Source organism: Temnothorax longispinosus, chromosome 1 (genome assembly GCF_030848805.1).
Source record: "Temnothorax longispinosus isolate EJ_2023e chromosome 1, Tlon_JGU_v1, whole genome shotgun sequence".
In the NCBI taxonomy this organism is placed as follows: domain Eukaryota; kingdom Metazoa; phylum Arthropoda; class Insecta; order Hymenoptera; family Formicidae; genus Temnothorax; species Temnothorax longispinosus.
The window spans coordinates 33,442-51,779 of NC_092358.1; the positions used below are offsets into that span (position 1 = coordinate 33,442).

The window sequence follows — 18,338 nt, forward strand, 5'->3', positions numbered from 1 at the left end:
CTTCTTGAAAAGCTTCCTTTCATCAAGTGTTTTTTTATAGCAAAAATTATCGAATTAAATTCCTCTTGCGAAAACGTTACACGCTATTCACAGTTGCTTTTTCGCTGGTTAGAAATTAGAATATAATTTGTGTCGTGTAATAAATAGTACAATGATATCACTATGTGCATTGATATATAATAATGAGATTATTACTAAAGAGATTTACAGGACGTGGTGTTGGTGATTGGGTGATTAACAACACGTGAAATACAAATTTGCAATTTCGTATATTTGTTTTATTTCTTTTTCGTAAAAATGAGTGGAGAGAACATCCTTGATCTTCGATACACGATCACATTCGCTCAGTAAGCGTGTTACCTCGTCTCGGAATCGAATATAATGATATTGAAAATAATATATTGTGAGTTCTCGGGAGTTACCTAATAATATCGTTATTTCGTTACGCTATTTCGCACTTACTCTCGGTATCTGCTTTTCTTTATTATTATTCGTTACTACCATTCGTTATTACTATTATCGTCGTCGGCAAACGACGTAATACATAATATATACATAGTATGTATAATATATATGCGTATGCGCGCGCGTGCGTACACACCTTATGTACAATATATACAGCAGCGTTTATTTCGATTCTTCGTTGTGCACTCCTTCCGTACTGATTATACACGTATAATATATATATATATATGTATCTATATATATTTTTCTTTGTTGCGTATATCTTATTGCGCGTGATTCGAAAATGAGGAATCGCGGTGTCCGATCAAAAGCTCTTTCATCCGTCGATGTGACTCGATTTTAAGTCAGAAATCATATAAAAAATTCATCGACGAGTTTGCGACGTCGATTTCTAGCGGAAATCGATCGTTCCTCGAAGCGCCAAGAAACGATCAACACCGTCCACCGTGAAGAACGAATTCTCTTATCAATTTCGCGAGATTACGGAGATTTGAGGCGCGCGTCCGCGATCGGGAAAAATAATCTACGTCATTCGTGTTATAAAGCGCGTCTTTCTACTTCCCATAACTATTTGAACTTTCAAAAAGCACAATATCTCGTGGTAAGGCACTATTTGTTTATTTATTACATTCTAACGTAGAGTGTAGTACCCCGTAGAACGTAAGACACGGCAGAAATCGTCGAAATTCATCTAAATATGTCAAAATCTTTTCTCTTTTTTTTAAATCAAAATTCAGTCCAGCCGGTACACATCGTTAATTTAGGATGCAGAAAAAGAGAGAGGATCAACGAGTTTGGAAGGAGGAAAGATACGAGCAGAGGGCCTCCTCTTGCTTCTTTTTTTTTTTAAGACAGGCAGTAATACCGTACCGATGCTGAAAAAGCGCTTACAGTACTTATCCATAACGGTAGTATTTACCGATACGCGCATGATAACCGCTAATTGTCTCTCTCGTTCTAAACACTAATTAAATGTAACAATGAACGGCTATATAAAGGCACTATGTTTCACAGACGTAGGGTCCTTTTATAGAGAAATCAGCTGCCTTCATTCGTTCGTATGCGCGATCTTTTTACCTTTGGCTCGTTCGTTCGTTCTGCTTCCGTCCCCGAATATTCTCCACGAGAAAAAAAAAAAGACGAACACCTGCAACCTTCGCCTGCTTTATTGTCACGTATTTATTTTCTTTCTCCGCGCAATAAAAAAGTTTTTATCGAACTCGGATCGCGATAATAAACCGTCAATTAACGCGAGACTGGCGACTCGAAGGCATCTAATCTCGCTAACGAGGAACTTTCGTATTGCATGTCTATGGGTTTAAAGATTTATTTTAATCCTAGCCCACAGACAGAGACGTGGAGTGGTCGGTCGGCCGATAGCGGATTATGAGTTAGTAGACGCTAGAAAACGGGGCTCTAATTGTCGTTCGGTCGTTAACATTAGTGTTATTACTCTCTCGTTATTACTACTACTGGATAATGGCACGCGTCGCCCGAGAGAAACGGTAACTCGTCGAACAAGTGGCCGGGCTCTTTTATTGGCGAAAGCCAATCGTTCCGTTTGAGATAAATCTCGCAAACGGACAGGCGTAAGAATAAATTATTCTTAATCGGAAAGCTCAGTCTTGCTTGACGCGCCTCACATAAACAGTCATTTGCCGACGTAACAATCCCCCTCGTCACGAGATATAACAAAGGCAATGTCGTGTTAATCCGTATTAGATTACGGATTAACTTTTTATATTAAAAAGACATCGGATGAAAAACGCCTTGTGAAATAAAAAAATATATTGGCAAAACGTATTTGGAAATAAGAAAATATGTACGAACATTCATTTTTAGACGAAAAGATTTGCTATTGAAAATCAAAGACAATAAAGGGCAGAACGTCAGGACTAACATAAGTAAATAGATGGAAAAAAGCGGATTGTGTAAAAACAAGGACGAAATGGCGAAGCGCGAAGGAAACGTGAAAGGAAAGAGAACGCAAAACGAAGAGGTAGAGTGAAAGAAGACAATCCATGCATTAGATGAATCTATGTTTCAGTCGAAATGCAAAAACGTTCCACGCAGTATTACGAATGTACACAACAGATGTATTTAGTCTTTCTTATTTAAAAAAAAAAAAATCTTCGTCGACGTATATTACATTATTCGCATTCTGAGCTTTCTTTCTTTTCACACTAGATCCAGATGTAGGCTCGTACTTTCGATAAATTTTACGACTACAAAAATTCACGAAAATCATCGGAGAAACCTCAGAGATTTCTCTCCGCACTTTACATTATGTACAGATACAATCTACAAGTAACACTTTTGTATTTACGGACATTCCGAAAAAGACGAAAGGCAGAGCGGTATGAAGAATGTCGGCGAGATTGAACAGCGATACAGAAAAAACATAATTATAACGACAGCGTTCTATCATATGTAAAAATCATTGCCATCCAAACAGACGGGGAACGTAACTCCGCAAGATTTTAATTCGCACAAAGATTCGGCAGAAAAAAAAGAATACCACGAAATAAACGCGGTACTTACTTTCTCGCCTTTTTCTGCGGCAAGTCATTAAACAGATTTATTATTGCGAGTTCGCTATTGGGCTTTCTGTGAGCGTAGATCTGCTTTTTCTCCTTCAAAATTTCGCATTTTTTTTTTTTAGGGAAGGGGAAGATTTATATTACACGATTTTTCACATTTTCGCGATCGTTTCTCTCTTGAAATTCTCGAAACAGAAGAGAAATCGCTCTCGCATTTATTGCGACGAGGCATGTCGAGGAGGGAGAAGCCCGGGACGTCCCCCGTAGCGGTATTTACGTCGTAGGACTGTCCTACCATTAATTTTAGAGTGCGCCTTCGTAAGTTCCTTTTTGTTTCTAACGCGCGATGGCTCTCTTTTGGATGCTTGAGCGCGATAAAACGAACACAAAGAGATACAAATATGAATCATTACGTATTTCGTATGCCTACGACGTAGTATGCGCCGCAGCTGATCTGCGAATCGACACGAATTACGTTCATTATCATTAAACCGACTCCCCGAATCGTATTACATTTCTTGTCAATTAATTCACTATTTCCTTGTCATTTCTAAATTATCTCTTATCACATTTGTACGGTCGTTTTTCCGAATTATTGCGAATTTAACGTTAGCAGAAGTACGAATGTAAGGACGCGAGTGTCGTTGACGAATATTGGTACCTCGAGCTCAAGACGGTGTAATGTCTCGGGACAAGTTTAAATTACATGTAATCGGATTCCCTCGAGGATACGGGCGACGTGTCTCGTAAATCGTCAAATGCCGTCTTAACGCGTCGCACGGACGTGACGGACAGAAGCACGTGATGCCGTTTCAAACGCGTTCCAAAGGCGGTGCGCGCGTTCTTAATTGCGGCACAAGGGGCGAATGGATGGGCCTCGACTACAAAAACGTATTGGGGAATGCGGGGATAAGGGACTACGAAAAGCAAGTCGAAATCGCCCAAAGTGAACAATCTGCCGGCGGACGTCCTCTCGTTACAATTATTTTCACCGATGATCCAACCCGACTATCGCTCTCTCTCTCTCTCTCATTCTTTCTTTTTCTCTCATTCTCTCTCTCACTCTTTCTTTCTCTCCCTCTCACGCTACAGTTAGCTACCTATGAACATCTTTTTGTATACGTCTCTATATACATATCAATATATAACATTTAAGCGGCGTATACGCATCACAATATATCGTTTCTCGTAGCTCTCAATCCGTTCAATCGTTATTACAAAGTAACGGCCACTTTTACGTCCGATAAAAGCGGTAGTACGAAAGTAAACTAATGGTCGAAAAAACTTACGGATCGATCAGTCGATTTGTATATATGTATACGTGTGCATGTGTTTTTTTATTTTATGTACGCGTATCGTGTACGCGCGTGAATGAATGAATACGTATGACTGGTACACGTTTACATTTGTATGCACTTAAACACATTGTTCTGAACACCGTGTACGCTCTTTCCCTCTTTTAAGTTTATTCGTACATCTACAGAATATGTAAAAAAAAAAAAAACGTCCGCATATATGTGCGCGTCCCGTGTACAATCATCCTCTTCGAGAAAGGATTCTGCGCATCGAAAACCGGAGGCATGCATATATAGCGTTCAGAAGAAAATAAGAAGTAACGCAGAAGCCATCCTTCATCTCGGTCGAAACGTTTCGACGACTAGCGCGGCTAGGCCGAGAGATATCCTCGCGAAATTAACGATACCCGTTCTCCTCATTTCCGATACGCAGAATATCTTCCGTTAATTAACCGTTATACGCTAACGTATCTCTCTCTCTCTCTTTGCTGTCTTGCTAGCTTCGCAATCGTAAAAAAAGAAGGAAAGAAAAGATTCGCATCAAACTCTTATCACAGTACATCGTATTACTGTAGTACAAAGCTCCGGATGAGGAGGAGGCATCATATATATATTTTTTCTTTTTTTCGTGCGAAACGAGCTTGGCACGTGGTGCACTTTTGTTTCCCGAGAGTACGCGCTGCACCAAGGAGGGAAGCTGGGAAGGCACAGTGTATGTACATATACTATACGTATGTACAGCACCGAACGACGATCGGAGATAACACACCCCGGGACTCGTAGCACGTCAAACGCTTTCGGTTTTAGACCGATCGTGCGACTATTCGATTCAGTACTGTCCCCTCGCGACGTAGGACTCGCCATAGAACTTATGCTACTGCGACGAGGGTACGATTCTCAAATTAAAATTAATAAATGATAAATTTAGCTCGATTATAAAAATCTTATTTAGTAAAAATCAGTTCATAAATAAAAATGTGTCAGTTAATATTTATATTATTACGTTATTCCGTTTGTTTCCTATATTTTTAACATTTTTAAAATATCGTAAAAGATTTGCAATCTGTACGAAACTTGTAAAGAAGATTGCACAATTAATTTAAATAAATTAAACTCGCATGATTATTTCTACAAAGTTCTTTGTCTTTAACGTTTCTAACGTTAATTTATCTCTTTCTCTCTCTCAATAACATAAGTTCTACGAAATGTAACGGGTGTGCGGATAAGTTTATGATAAGTTTGTAATTTACTAAAAATTAGCACAGCTGGATGTTCAATTACTTTTTGCGCTAATCTTCTTTGAATTGTCCGTCGTTAAATACCGATGAATCACGGCTGTTCTTTGAACTTTTTCGAACAACCGACAAAAATGAAAACAATAATCCGAAAAATTCTTTTCAAAGATCAATGGAGTAGGTGTGCTCTCTATTTATCCTCTCTGTTCTGTCGATGTTACTCTTTATTTCATGTTTACGAGACTAAGAATTTTCCCTGCCATGCTGAATTCAGAATCTACGCGCGCAAATTCGCGAGCCGGCGCGCGTAGACCGTAAACGCAAGTGACTAGACCTATCGGAAGCCCGACTCTCTCCGCTTCTTCCGTCGGAAATTCTCACATGAATCTCGAGAATAGCATCGATGCGATCAGAGAATATAAAAAAAAGGGAGAGAACTCTACGAATCAAACGCACGCTTCGTAAGAATTCCAAGTCCCATTCGTGTGAGTCTCGTTGTGAATCTCTCCGTTCGTACGCGCTCGATGAACACGCTCGCGAACGATCTCCGATCGTTCTCGTTAACGGAACGCGACGTCTCCTAAACGTATTACGACGGCGTGTACTTTGGTAAGACTGCTGGGGTTGCTGGGGCGACCCTGGCACGCGTGCCGCTGGGGATCGCCCCCCGGCGCACACACACGTGTTCTTTTTATTTTATTAACACAGCTCTCGCTAGAACGGAGCTAAAGGCCACGGTCGCCGTGTATCATTATCACCGATCCTCCCCGGGAACAACGACGACAACGATGACGATGACGACGAGGAGGAGCAAGAGGCGCGAGTTGAGGACGAGACTTGACGATGCTTTTCGGCCCGGTCAGCCTTGGGGATGATCACCTGCACGGCGCCAGGAGCACCTCGAGCCAGCACGGGCAGGAAGTGACTTCCTGCCGCGAATACTTGGGTCCCCAGCCCTTGGCGAAGCTGATGCGGACGGAGTTTATGTCGACGGGGCCGGAGGCGGTGAAGCCGGCGGCCTGACCGCCGCCGCCGCCGCAGCCGCCGCCGTATGGAAGCTGCAGGATCTTGGCGCGGTCGAAGATGTTGAGACAGAAACCCGGCGGCACCCGGTAAACCAGCAGCGTCCTCGATTCCGGGTCGTCCAGAGTGGGCGAGTTCACGAAGATCGGGCTCTCCGACCGATTGTACGCCCATACGCCGTCCGCTTCTTGGCTGAGCGTTAATCCTGCGACAAAAGGATGAGGATTCCCTTATCAATCACGTTCTGGGATCTTCACGAACTTCGTACTATCGTGTGGACTAATTGTAAGTATGGATATAAAACACTTTAATTCTTCATCGCACAATCTATATTTTTAATAAAAATATTTTCAGAGAAAAGCAGTATTAGTTCACATCTATTAAGAAATTAATTTAATTAATTTTTTATCATCCTGTTATAGCCATCTGCTATACCGGAAATTGATATTTTATCTCAATTTATTATAAGAATAGAAATCTTTATCTTGAAAAGAGGAAATAGCACGTGCACTTTTTCACGATACAATTTTACTGTCTCATATCTTATACGATTATTACAAAAAAAGCATCTATAAATTGTATTATAAACAACTGTATAAATTTCCTTTTCGTAATAAAATCGAGAATTCTACATGTGAGAAAAGGAGTTAAAGAGCATAAAATAAATCTTTCTTCTGAGTATTTTTAAAATAAATAATGACTTTCTGGACTTTCCTATCCAGAAAAGGAAGAAGAACCAGAGAAGGGCTTTTACAGATGTGCATAAATGCAAAGTCGTTAAAAGCACTTAAGGATTAATGGGACAAAGTTTTTAAAACAAAACAAAAAATAAGAAACCAAGCACGTTCTACAAAACGGATATGGATAGGTCTCTCTGCGGAAGGACTTACCGAGGCCGATTTTGCTACGCGTACGCTGGACCGCGGGCGGCGCATTGTGATTCTCGGCCAGAGTCGCCAGGCAGAGGCCATCGCCGTCGTGAAGAGAATCGAAGACGTTCACCGTCGACGGTTCCACGGGATACAGACGACCGACTCGACCGCCCAGTTCCCAGTACGCCAAGGTGCACCATTCCCTCTGTCCTGTCTCACCTGCGACCGTCAGAAAAAAATAGTTTATTAAGGCGTTAAGATTGTTAATCTGCATCGTGCGTCGCTATTGCTCGATTATGAATGATATTACATCGTTTACGTTTTACGTTTACGACACGTTAACGTGCGCTTGTTTCAACGCTGCCTCTTGCGGTTCTACACACGTGCTGGCTATTCGCGAATTAAAAGGCCGCAAAAGATACAATTATGTACAGTCAAGTATATTTTAAATCTTTCTTTCCAAAATACGATCGAGTTACGTTAAATAAATACGCGAGACAGTATAAGCATATTACGCACTAAAACATACATAAAATATAAGAAGATGACAGGAATTCTTCAAATATTTTGCGAAAGATTGTGATCTTTTGAAAGTTTATTCGTTCTTGTTAATCCTTTGCGGTCGTAGCACGCCGATACATAGGTATTGGTCGGAATTACTTTGAAGAGAACGACGCATCAGCGTTTATGTCTAGCCTGGTCAAAAATACAATAGATACCGAGATCTCCAGCGTTGTAGATGTAGGATATTTTTGTTAGTTACTCTGCGCGTGGGAAAAACCTAAAGACTTCACGCTCTTCCAGCTTATCTCATCGTCCGTCGTTTAGAAACCACCCCCTTTTTTCTGCACTGTCACGCGTGTAAATAAACGATCGCCTCATGTGTCGGGTCGCTTTACGTTCAGAAAACGCATTATTATCCGATATTTATCGGATTATTATCGGATACAGTACAAATTGCGAGAAAAAAAGATCAAGCCATTGTAGGTTCCTTCGTTTAATCACATTCGGCGAAAGTAATCGTCGAGACGCACCAATTTTCCGAATTGTTTATCTGCCGGATGCCGGCGAGACGATCCCCTTTCGGGATCCTTTGTTAACGAGTGGTCTTTTCCGGTAAAGAGGTTTACTACGGGGAGTAGCTGCGGGCGACGTTACAAAGGAACGCCGGCAAATCCCACGGCTTTTCGTCGTTACGACGTCTCCGGCGGCGTCGTCGCCGCCTGGGACCGGCGCCAGGATCCCGCAGGCCGGACGTAGCGGCCGAGCAAAATAAGAATTCAAACGGAGGAAGACACAAGGTGCACCGCATGATGGTGCGATATCGAGGGCGCCCGATTTGTTTCGAGCTCACAGAATACAATGAACACGAGACGGTTGCGGATTAATGTTAACACGCGATGTTAACATCTTGGCACGTATTGGTCGGCGTTACGCGGTCGCGGTATAATTTCCACTATTTTTATCAATTTTAACACCTAACCCTCCGTCTGTATGCGTGGATCTACGGCTTCAGAATCAAAATGATATCTGCTCACGACTGCAAGCCTGCCAGAAAATATTAAATAAACGATGATTATCAAAATGACTGTCAAATCGTCAACTACAATGTAGACGGATGATTTGTAATTTTTTCCAGATTTTTCTAAATATTTTAAGGTAAGGGAAAATAACGTCAAACGTGACAGCCGTACACACTCCAGCGGTGCAAAAAAAAACGTATACAGACGGAGGATTAATATTCATTCGATATTTAATAAATTACTTTCGCCTCTCTCTCTCTCTCTCTCTAACATTGAATATTATCTTCAGTTTTAGTCTCATCGATATTTGGCATTTAATATTGTATTTATTTGTATTTAATATTTAATATTTAATAACATTTAATATATTGTATTAATATTGCAGGTAACGTTACGTTGCATAAAATGAAATGTAAACCGAGGTCCATTTTAACCCTCTATATGATTTTTCTTCTGTATTTTCCAAGTCTTATTTCACTTTCTCGCCACAATTTAGCGCAGCATCTTATTTCAAATATTACAAATCACTTTTTACAATAAAAAGTTTAAAAATTGTAAATTAATTGTTAGTTTTATCCGAAGCTTAATATTTGCTAGTTTCACGTTACATAATTTTTTTAGACGAGAAAAAAATTGAGTTATAGATGATTAAATTTATATAGAGAATAAAAAAACGATTATAAATCGTTTATAGTTTTATATATAATATTTTTATTAATATGATATTTGTAAATTAAGGTTAGTTATAAATTATTTAGAATGATGAACGTGCAAAATGGATCATCAATTCGTGTTAGTGCGATTTCTCGTGCGCAATATTCGCGCAATTATGAAAAAATTAAATATCAATTAAATATTTCGACGTCAATCCCTAGTTCCCTTCTTCCACCGACGCTCCGACGCGTCGCGACGCTTCAATATCGCGCGACGCGCTTCCGAGCGAGCAATTACGCGTCACCTAGCGCGCAGCCGTCGAAGACGATCTCGCACGTATCGCGATCGCTTGCCGATGATCGGTAACGCGATCGACGACGACCGGAGAGCCCCGAGGAGTCCCTCGACGAGATGATCGAGAGCTCAGAAAATCCGGCAGATCGAAAGAGCCTCGGTCGCGCGAGAGCGCACGAAAACGTGCGACGCGACCGAAAACAGTCTTATCGCGGCTGCAATAAACATCGTTCGATCTCGAAGCCCCGCTCCGGACATCTCGGGGCTTGGCTCGGCACGGCTTTGGCTCTCTCTCCGCGCTCTCGGCTTCGCGACGAGAGCTGGCTGGCGACGAGTGTGTGCGCGCCGCGCGCCGCGGCGTCACGCACGAGAAAGAGAAAGATGGGGCGCAGGCGGCAGCGACGACGACGGACGGCGCGGCGGCGGGGAATCGGAGAGGCCCCTTGCTTCCACCACAGATAAAAATAGATATTACGAGTTTACCGCGGCGCCAAGATTGCGGGGTATCGCGACGATTACGTCATCGGTAGTAGCGCGAGTGGTTGGAGCAAGGACGCCTGTCGCGTCGCCCGCCGTCGCCAACGTCGTCGTCGACGTTCGACGTCGTCGTCGCCGTCGAATTTTCATGTTTATCTGCGATCGTCTGCGGTCTCTTAGCAGTTTCTGGCCGCCGACCGACCGTCGTCGCCGCGCCGCGTCGCGCGTTTTATTCCCCATCGAGTTATCGCACCCGCGGACCAGAAGCGCGAAATCAACCGCGAGGTAGATACGCCGGTTATACAGGGTGTCCCGAGAGGCAACTGCCGTTTTACTTGAGATTGTCCGGATGCTGGGGGATCGAAAAGAATGTTCGCTATTGTTCCTGACGTTGAGGCACACCGGAAGTTTGGCTCCAAAGTGATCTACTAACAATAAGTCAGGCGGGAGAAGATTTCGCGAGTTTCGAGTGCGTAGAAACGGATGATTTTAATTCAATATTGCGGAGCGTATTAAATCCGTCTGCTCGTTGAATTCTCGGATGTTGGAGTAAAAGCGCTTCTCGACCCGCGAGGATCGCGAGAGGGGATAAATCATGGGGAGGAAGCGAGCCGCAAGAATCGCGAGGTGCACCACGCGGCGCGCGCGGCTCGCGAGATGCGATACAATAAACGCAGTCACGAAATGTGGGACACACACCAGCGCGGCGCGGCCGCGTGTGTGGCACGGAAAATTGGAAGCAGACCGAAAGCCCTGTAATAAAGCAATTCTGTCGGTTCTCTGAAGATCACGATAAAGAAGCAATTACGGAATTGACTGCAGCTTGCCGCGGCGCTCTTAAGTGTCCTCATTTCTCTATATCGAGAGAGGGAGGGAGAGAGAGACGGACTTATTATTTCACGTTTCTGGCTCTCTCAGCCAGACGTATGTCCGCGAGTCTTTTATTTTCGTAATCCGCGTAATCGCTCACGTTTCCAAGGATCTCGGCACGATTTAAGAAAAACCCCAATGAAACGGTGCCGGCGACGACCGCGACGGCGAGAATTATTCGCCGTCCTTTGCGCCGTCGAAGAGAGAGAAAGAGAGAGAGAGATAGCTCCAATTCGCTAAATTCTTCCAACCGCGCATGACGCCGATTCCACGCGAGAACATAAACTTTTGTAAAGACGCGGTTAATATTTGACATTAATATGAGTCACGTCTCGTTTATCAGCGAATTAAATTCTGACTCGACGAAAGAGACATCTCCCATTTTCATCTCCTTTTCCTTATTTCTTTTTTTTTAGTAAACCATAATTTTTTAACAACGCTCGAGTTGACGTCGGCGCTGCAATAAAATAACAAGATGTAAACCCTCGGCGATCGGAAAGGATCCGTCTAAATGGGTAGCACGCGGAGCGCGGAGTCGGTCGCGGAGATATTTATCGTTTGCAGCGTACGCAGATCTCGAGTGTCGACCTTCCCAGCCGCATACCGATCGCTCCGCGCGGAGCGATACGGGCAAGGTGTTTGCACGGGAGCGTGTGTAAACACGGATGGGAGAAAAATAACGCGCGCCGTCCCCGAGACACGCGACAGCGTCGGCTAAAGTGTCTGGAGTTTCGTTTGGAATGCGATACCATCGCTGCTGCTGTTGCTGCTGCTGCTGCCGTTGCTACCGCCCCGTCTCGCCGCTCCGACGGAACGCGTATGTATACGTCCCGTAAGATAAGGCACCGCTAATCCGCGTATATAAAATCGACCAAGTGCATCGCGAAAGGGAGAAAAGGGGGGTTTATGTATCAAGGAACGTGATCGAGATAAGACGCTCGCGAAAGACGCTGTCGTCCGCCGCGGAGGAGTCGATCGGTCAATTTATATTCACGGGGGCGAGAAACGAGTCGTAGAAAAGTTCCGCTTGCAGCTCGTTTATTCTAACGAATTTGTATCGTCTCGCGAGATAATCGCCCCGAATTGTCCGGCGTCGAGGTCGCGGGTGGCGTCGCGACGCGCGGGAATAAATTCAGATCGCTAGAAAAAAAAGCGTCTAGCGGGGCATCGGGATCAACGTTAGTAAATCATTGGGGTGCGCGAGAGCCGCCTCCCCGATAATAAATTTCGGACGGGAGAAGGAGACGCGGAAGAAGCGGGAACGGCCAATGTGCCGTAGTCGTCGTCGTCGTCGCGGCACTCGGCCCGAAAGCGAATTCCAGGGAGATTGGATGCAATTACTTATCGACGCGCCGCTGCGAGCCGCCGCGTCGCGATCTGCAAGAATAATGCCCGGCGGCCTTCCGACTTCGCCCCCGACGCGACGCGACGATGCGACTTGCGTATACACGCCCGAGGAGAGACGTGACCAGAGGGGATGTTGTTTTGATCGGCCCCGATATTCTACATTCGTAAATTAATCCGGCGAGATTTATTTCCATGTCCGCTCCGCGTTTCGTGCGCGCCCGCCTGCGAATTCGATTCGCGTTCCGGCGAAGAAGAAGCGCGGATGGAGTGGACCACTCACGAGAGATATCACTTCCTCTAATATCAGAACGTGTTAATACATATTCGCGTTGAGAAAAAGTTCCAAGAGCATTGTGCGTTCATCTCCGATACGAAGAAAATATTTCAATCTAATTAATAAGATGTATTTCAACGGAATCGATAAAGAGGAAGTAAAGTATTTTATTTTTCAATGTAATTTCTAATGTTTAAAAGTATACCATTTTCATAAAGATAAATAGATTGAAATTTGTTATCTTCAAAATAATACTTTTCGAAAAATTAAATTATAAGGGAAGACCGTGGTTCTACAATTCTTATATAATCTTTTAAAGGAATTAATATATCGATGCTTTTTATGTCTGCTCGATAAAGAAAAGTCGATTGTGAACGGCGCTTTAAGCGGATCGCGAACGACCGATGCAAAGCCATCGGAGTGCCAATGTGTTTTCCCAGTTGGGTCAAACACCCTGAAGCTTAGATAAGGTTCCCAACCTTGGCATGGCCGAGCCAAGTAACTGCGTAACGTAGGTGCACATGCACGACGACGACGACGACGACCACGTCGCTGTGTTACGCGCGTGAAAAATCTCGCACGTAAGAAGATAAGCCGCACGCGTGTGTACAAAAGCAGAGAGTACGTAGAAAAAATAATTCAAGTCGTAAGATTTCGATCTTTCATTCATTGCGACGAAAAACTGCGAATTACATAACATATGATCTGAAAATCTCTCACATAAAAAGAATTAAATTTATAAACACACGTAAAGAGCAACTTAGAACGTAGCGTACAAAAATTTGAAGTTTCGTTAACTTAATTTTTATCACGCGTTTGTTTGTCGAAAATAAATCGTGCCACCTCTTGAGCTCTCCTCGCAGAAACTTACGAGAAATATAATAGTGACGCAAAAATATCATCTCTTCTCCATCTTTCATATTTTCTTTACTATAATCCCGCGTCATCTCTGCGATTGGGTTTCATAATGATATACGTTTGCGATCAAAACGTTGCTTTTCTACATTTATTTTTCGTCAGTCTTCCTTCGAGCTAGATCCGCCTTGCTCTTGGATTCTTGACCCTGATTCTCGCATATATCTACGGTTATCCGTATCTATCTATTCCAAAAAAAGGAAGGAAAGAATTTCGCGGCCCGTTCGTCCGCGAGGGGCACGCGTGCACGCGCGGCGATCGCGCCGCGCCGCGCCGGGGGCAGCGGCGGCCGGGGGGGACAAGCGCACGCATCGGGGTCGACGGCTATACGGTAAAGGTAGTAAAGGCAGCGGCCGTGTCGCGTATATATATCGGCGCTCGGAGAGAGAGACGTGACCCTTGTCCTTCAAACGGCCTTTCTACGACCGCGCGCGTGTAGCGCCGTATAGGTGCGCGTTGCATACCTAAACGAACCACGCGCGCTCTCCGCGCCGTAGCGTAGCTCGCAAGAAAGCCGGCCATCGCGCGGGTCCGCCTCCCGTGTGCGTGCACGCGTGTGCGTGCCGCCACGGCACCGTGCACGTATATACGCGGCCGAGCACAACGAGCTCCAGCCATAACCCACAATTCTCCGCTAGCAGGGACGCACTTGCCAAATTCCTCACCTTCGCGGACGTACCGCGACCGCGAAGTCCCACTTCGCCGAGGAGGACACGGCCGAAACGGCCGCGGCGGCCGTTTACTCCGTTCACGATCGCGCGCGTCTATTTTGCTTGCGTGAAAACGCTGGATTCGCAGCAGCTCGTTTCGTAACTTATTTCAATAAATGTCGCTCTAGAAATGTTTTTGGCAATTTAGATTGTATAATTACTACACAATTCCAGGGAACATCCTCTTGATGCCCATTGTAAAGTGGACGTTAATAGTTTACTGCAATTTATATGCATCTTGGAAAAAGGAAAGAATATTTATCTTTGAATTAATAATGTATCGTATAATGTGTATCTTATCTACATTAATATGAGGTTATATTTATCCACAAAAAAACTTATTCATGTATTTCAACGTGTAAATATTGGCGGTTGTGTGTGTGTGAGAGAGAGAGAGAGATAACATAATATATGCCGTTTATGAATATTCTAATTCAATTCACCAGACTAGAGCAAATATGTTTTTTACGCGCGTTTTAATCTCCCAACGACAGCCCGTATAATTTATTGTCCCACTGCATATGCAGCGTGCGGCTGGATTCTCATTAAAGGCTTAAGAACCGATCTGATCCCGAATCAATCTCCGTCGAACAGGACGCTTTTTACCTTCCCCTCGATGGCGCGACGGACGAGACCTTCGGTCTATTTTCGTTCCCGCGGGAATGCAACGTTCGCTAAAAATAGACGCCGTATCCGTATATCCGCTTCCGTATCAGATAGATTACCATAACGCGGGAAATGAGACGACTCGACGACGGGTGCGACTCCGAGCGACACCCCGTATATACGTGCGCGCGTATTCGCGCACGACCCCGCCGTCGTATTATATGCATATACCGCGCGACACGCACACGCATGTGCACATATGTATATATATCTAGTTTGATAGACGAGAGCGAGCGATAGGAACTACGAGTTTAGCCGAGCGGTGTTTGCCCGCGATAAGATGCGCGTAGCCGCGTAGCGCACCAGTGGCGCCTGGTGCTGTGTACCGAGACTCGGAATTTCAGCGCTTCGAAGGCCGCCAAGAATCGACTGCCAGGACGGACTGCTAGGACGAGCCTTCAAACGTCTAGTCCTGCAGCGACGACGCCAGATTACAGGAAGTTCCGTGGAAGGGACAGCTGATATCACCGAATAGAAATACTTTTATCTCTTTTAGCTTATCATTTATTTGTAAATTCTATCTCTCTAAAAATAGAATCCCCTTTAGCTCTCTCCCTCTCTCTCTCTCTTCTAAAAAAAAATAGTCCCCCCGTTGAGTTTCAGAAAGATCGGAGACTCACGGACTTTATTCTTTCTTCTCCTCGAGATTAAATGCTAAATCTGGCATATCGCGCAGTTCATCTCTGAAAGTTGCGCATAAAGAATTTCGGGCTCTCACTAATTGGAAACCTGATAATGTTCTATCTTCTAAATATCGCAGCCCGCAAAATATATTTACATAACCAGTGGCGCTAAGTTTAAGTACGCTTATAGTAGATAAATACGTCGAAATATGTACGAATTATCGCGCGGAGGCCGTCCGTCTTATTCGTCGCGACAGAAACTTGGTATAACGCGTTAATAAATACATGTTAAATACACGATTAAATATGATAACACGACTATCGCGAGTGTCCGTCGGCTGGATGTCAATCGCTGCAGCGCTTCCCCTTGGGCTTGACAGATCGTTCTAGACGCGCGGGGCGCGTTAAGCTGGGACGCAGGTGCGCACGAGAGAATCGTTTTCAACCACGCGCGTGTAATCGGAAACGAGAAAGAAACTAGACGACGACCGTAGGAATAAGACGTGCGGGAAGACCCGCTACCGGCTTACCTTGAGGGAAGAGACACGCCGCGCCGCGCCGCGACTTCCACAGAAGATCAATGAAGATATACCACCCGTGGCGATCCTTTTCACGACTCGACGGACGTTTGCGTTACTTTTCCCCCCGCGGGGATCGAGAAACCGGTATACAATTTCGTCGAGTCCGCGCGAATCTCCGTATTGCTTTTTCGCGCGAGCGTTACGCGTACGTGTCCGAATGCGTTAAACTCGGGGCGCCAAAGGCGTTGCGTAATCGCGTAAATACGCACCGACCTGGTCGCGAGCGGATTTAGAGCGATGTCGTTTGAACGAAATTTATCGCGCGGCCTCGCGAAGGCGATCGTGATCGCGCTATAGGTAGGACGTGTTTCTCTCCGAAATTCCACAAACGCGCACACGTCCTCGTCGATCAGCGAAATTATAGAGACGGCAATCGCGCGTTTTATCGCCTCGTAGACGTAAATGTCGCATAATTTATCTCATTTACACCCAAGCACTGTTCTACAGTGTCAAATATTTCGACCGGCAAGATATTATTAACGATATACTATTTACTGAAAATGTGTGATTTCAGATATATCGGAACAGATGATTAAAAAATGAGAGATATCGTAGCTTTTTTCTACATCAAAATTCTTCGACGCTATTTTTGGATATCTAGTGGCGGCGCGTATAGATATCCAAATAGATACTAGTAGTCAAGCACTCAGACGGAATCGATAAAAAAAAAGGAGACTCACGTGGGGACACAGGTATACGCGGGTGAAAAGCTCCTTGTCAATCGAAACCGGCGCGGCACGGCGCGACGCGACAGGGTATCGGCGGGAGCCACGCGCGTCAGGGAGGCGACGGATGACCGCGTCAGCGAGTCGCCAAGTCGAGGACAGACGCCTTTTAAACGAGACTATAGCGGGAAAGGATCGTCCGTCGCGCCGGCGAGGCGCACAACGGCTTGACTTTCACGTGGGATCCCTATCCCGACGACGGCGACGAGTCGGTCGCCGCGAACGGGCGTCCGAAAAAAATCGCACGCGCTCGCGTGCGACGAGAGAGAAGACGACGGCGACGGCAACGACGACGACAACAAAGCCATAAACCGCTCGCTTCCTGCGTCGCGCCGCCCGTCCGGTTCTGAATGCATTACGTCGCCGTCGCCCGTCGTCGTCATCGTCGTCGCCGCGAGTTCCAACTCGCGCACGCAAACCTGACACGCGTGGCATAAATATCGGCGGGATAATATCGCCGCGCGCATTCCGAGAAAACGAGTATCTCATCTCTCTGACGAGAGAGAGAGAGAGAGAGAGACCGCGATGCATGCGTGCGTATAAAAAGAAAATAGTTAAACTCGTAACGATTATCTATGCGCGAGTGACATAGTGATATAATAATGAATGCGAGTTACGGATGCGATTTAAATAGATGTGTCGTTGTAAATTATTTAATAGAGAGAACGGCGCGCGCGCGCGTGTAAAAATAGATTATCGAGGCAGCGCGATGCATTTATTGAGACTTTGATCGCGTCAGAGTGTCGCCGCGCCACGCGTCGATGAATAGACAAGATAGATCCGACGGATAAAGCTCGCGTTTAAGAATTCCATCTTCCCCCGAGTGACCCGCCCACGCGGGTTTGCAAAATTACGACGCGCGCACGGCGTATATAGGCGCGTACAGGGTGTTGCCTTCAAACTCATTAACTGTCAACGCGGAAGCCATTAGCGAAATCGAAGTCAAATTTGAAGTTAAACGGACCGCTGACTCCTTTCCAACGTTCTTCTTGGAAGAAAAGTCAATTTCGAGTCCAATGAGAATCTATTATTAACCTTCCATCTGTATACGTGGGTCTACGGCGTCCGAGCTAAAATAATATCTGTTTGTAACTATAAAACTTGCAAGCCTGTCAGAAATTATTAAATAAACGATATTTATCAAAATGACTATAAAATCATGAACTACAATGTACACAGACGTTTTGTGAATTTTTCAGATTTTTTTTAAATACTTTAAAGTAGGGAAGAAGTAGCGTCAAATGTGACA

At 44.8% G+C, this 18,338-nt stretch overlaps 1 protein-coding gene across 2 annotated transcripts in view; it reads right to left on the minus strand.

Moving 5' to 3' along the window:
* Window positions 1–250: 250 nt before the first annotated feature.
* The window catches only part of Dad (Daughters against dpp), a 47,946-nt gene continuing 29,858 nt past the window's right edge, over window positions 251–18,338 (minus strand). For both annotated transcript variants that reach the window (XM_071769495.1, XM_071769486.1), the window contains 2 exons: window positions 7,449–7,649; window positions 251–6,763 (listed from right to left, as the gene is read on the minus strand). In XM_071769495.1, the coding sequence (XP_071625596.1) occupies window positions 6,411–6,763; window positions 7,449–7,649 (554 nt within the window). In that variant the 3' untranslated portion in view covers window positions 251–6,410. The remainder of the gene's footprint in view (window positions 6,764–7,448; window positions 7,650–18,338) is intronic.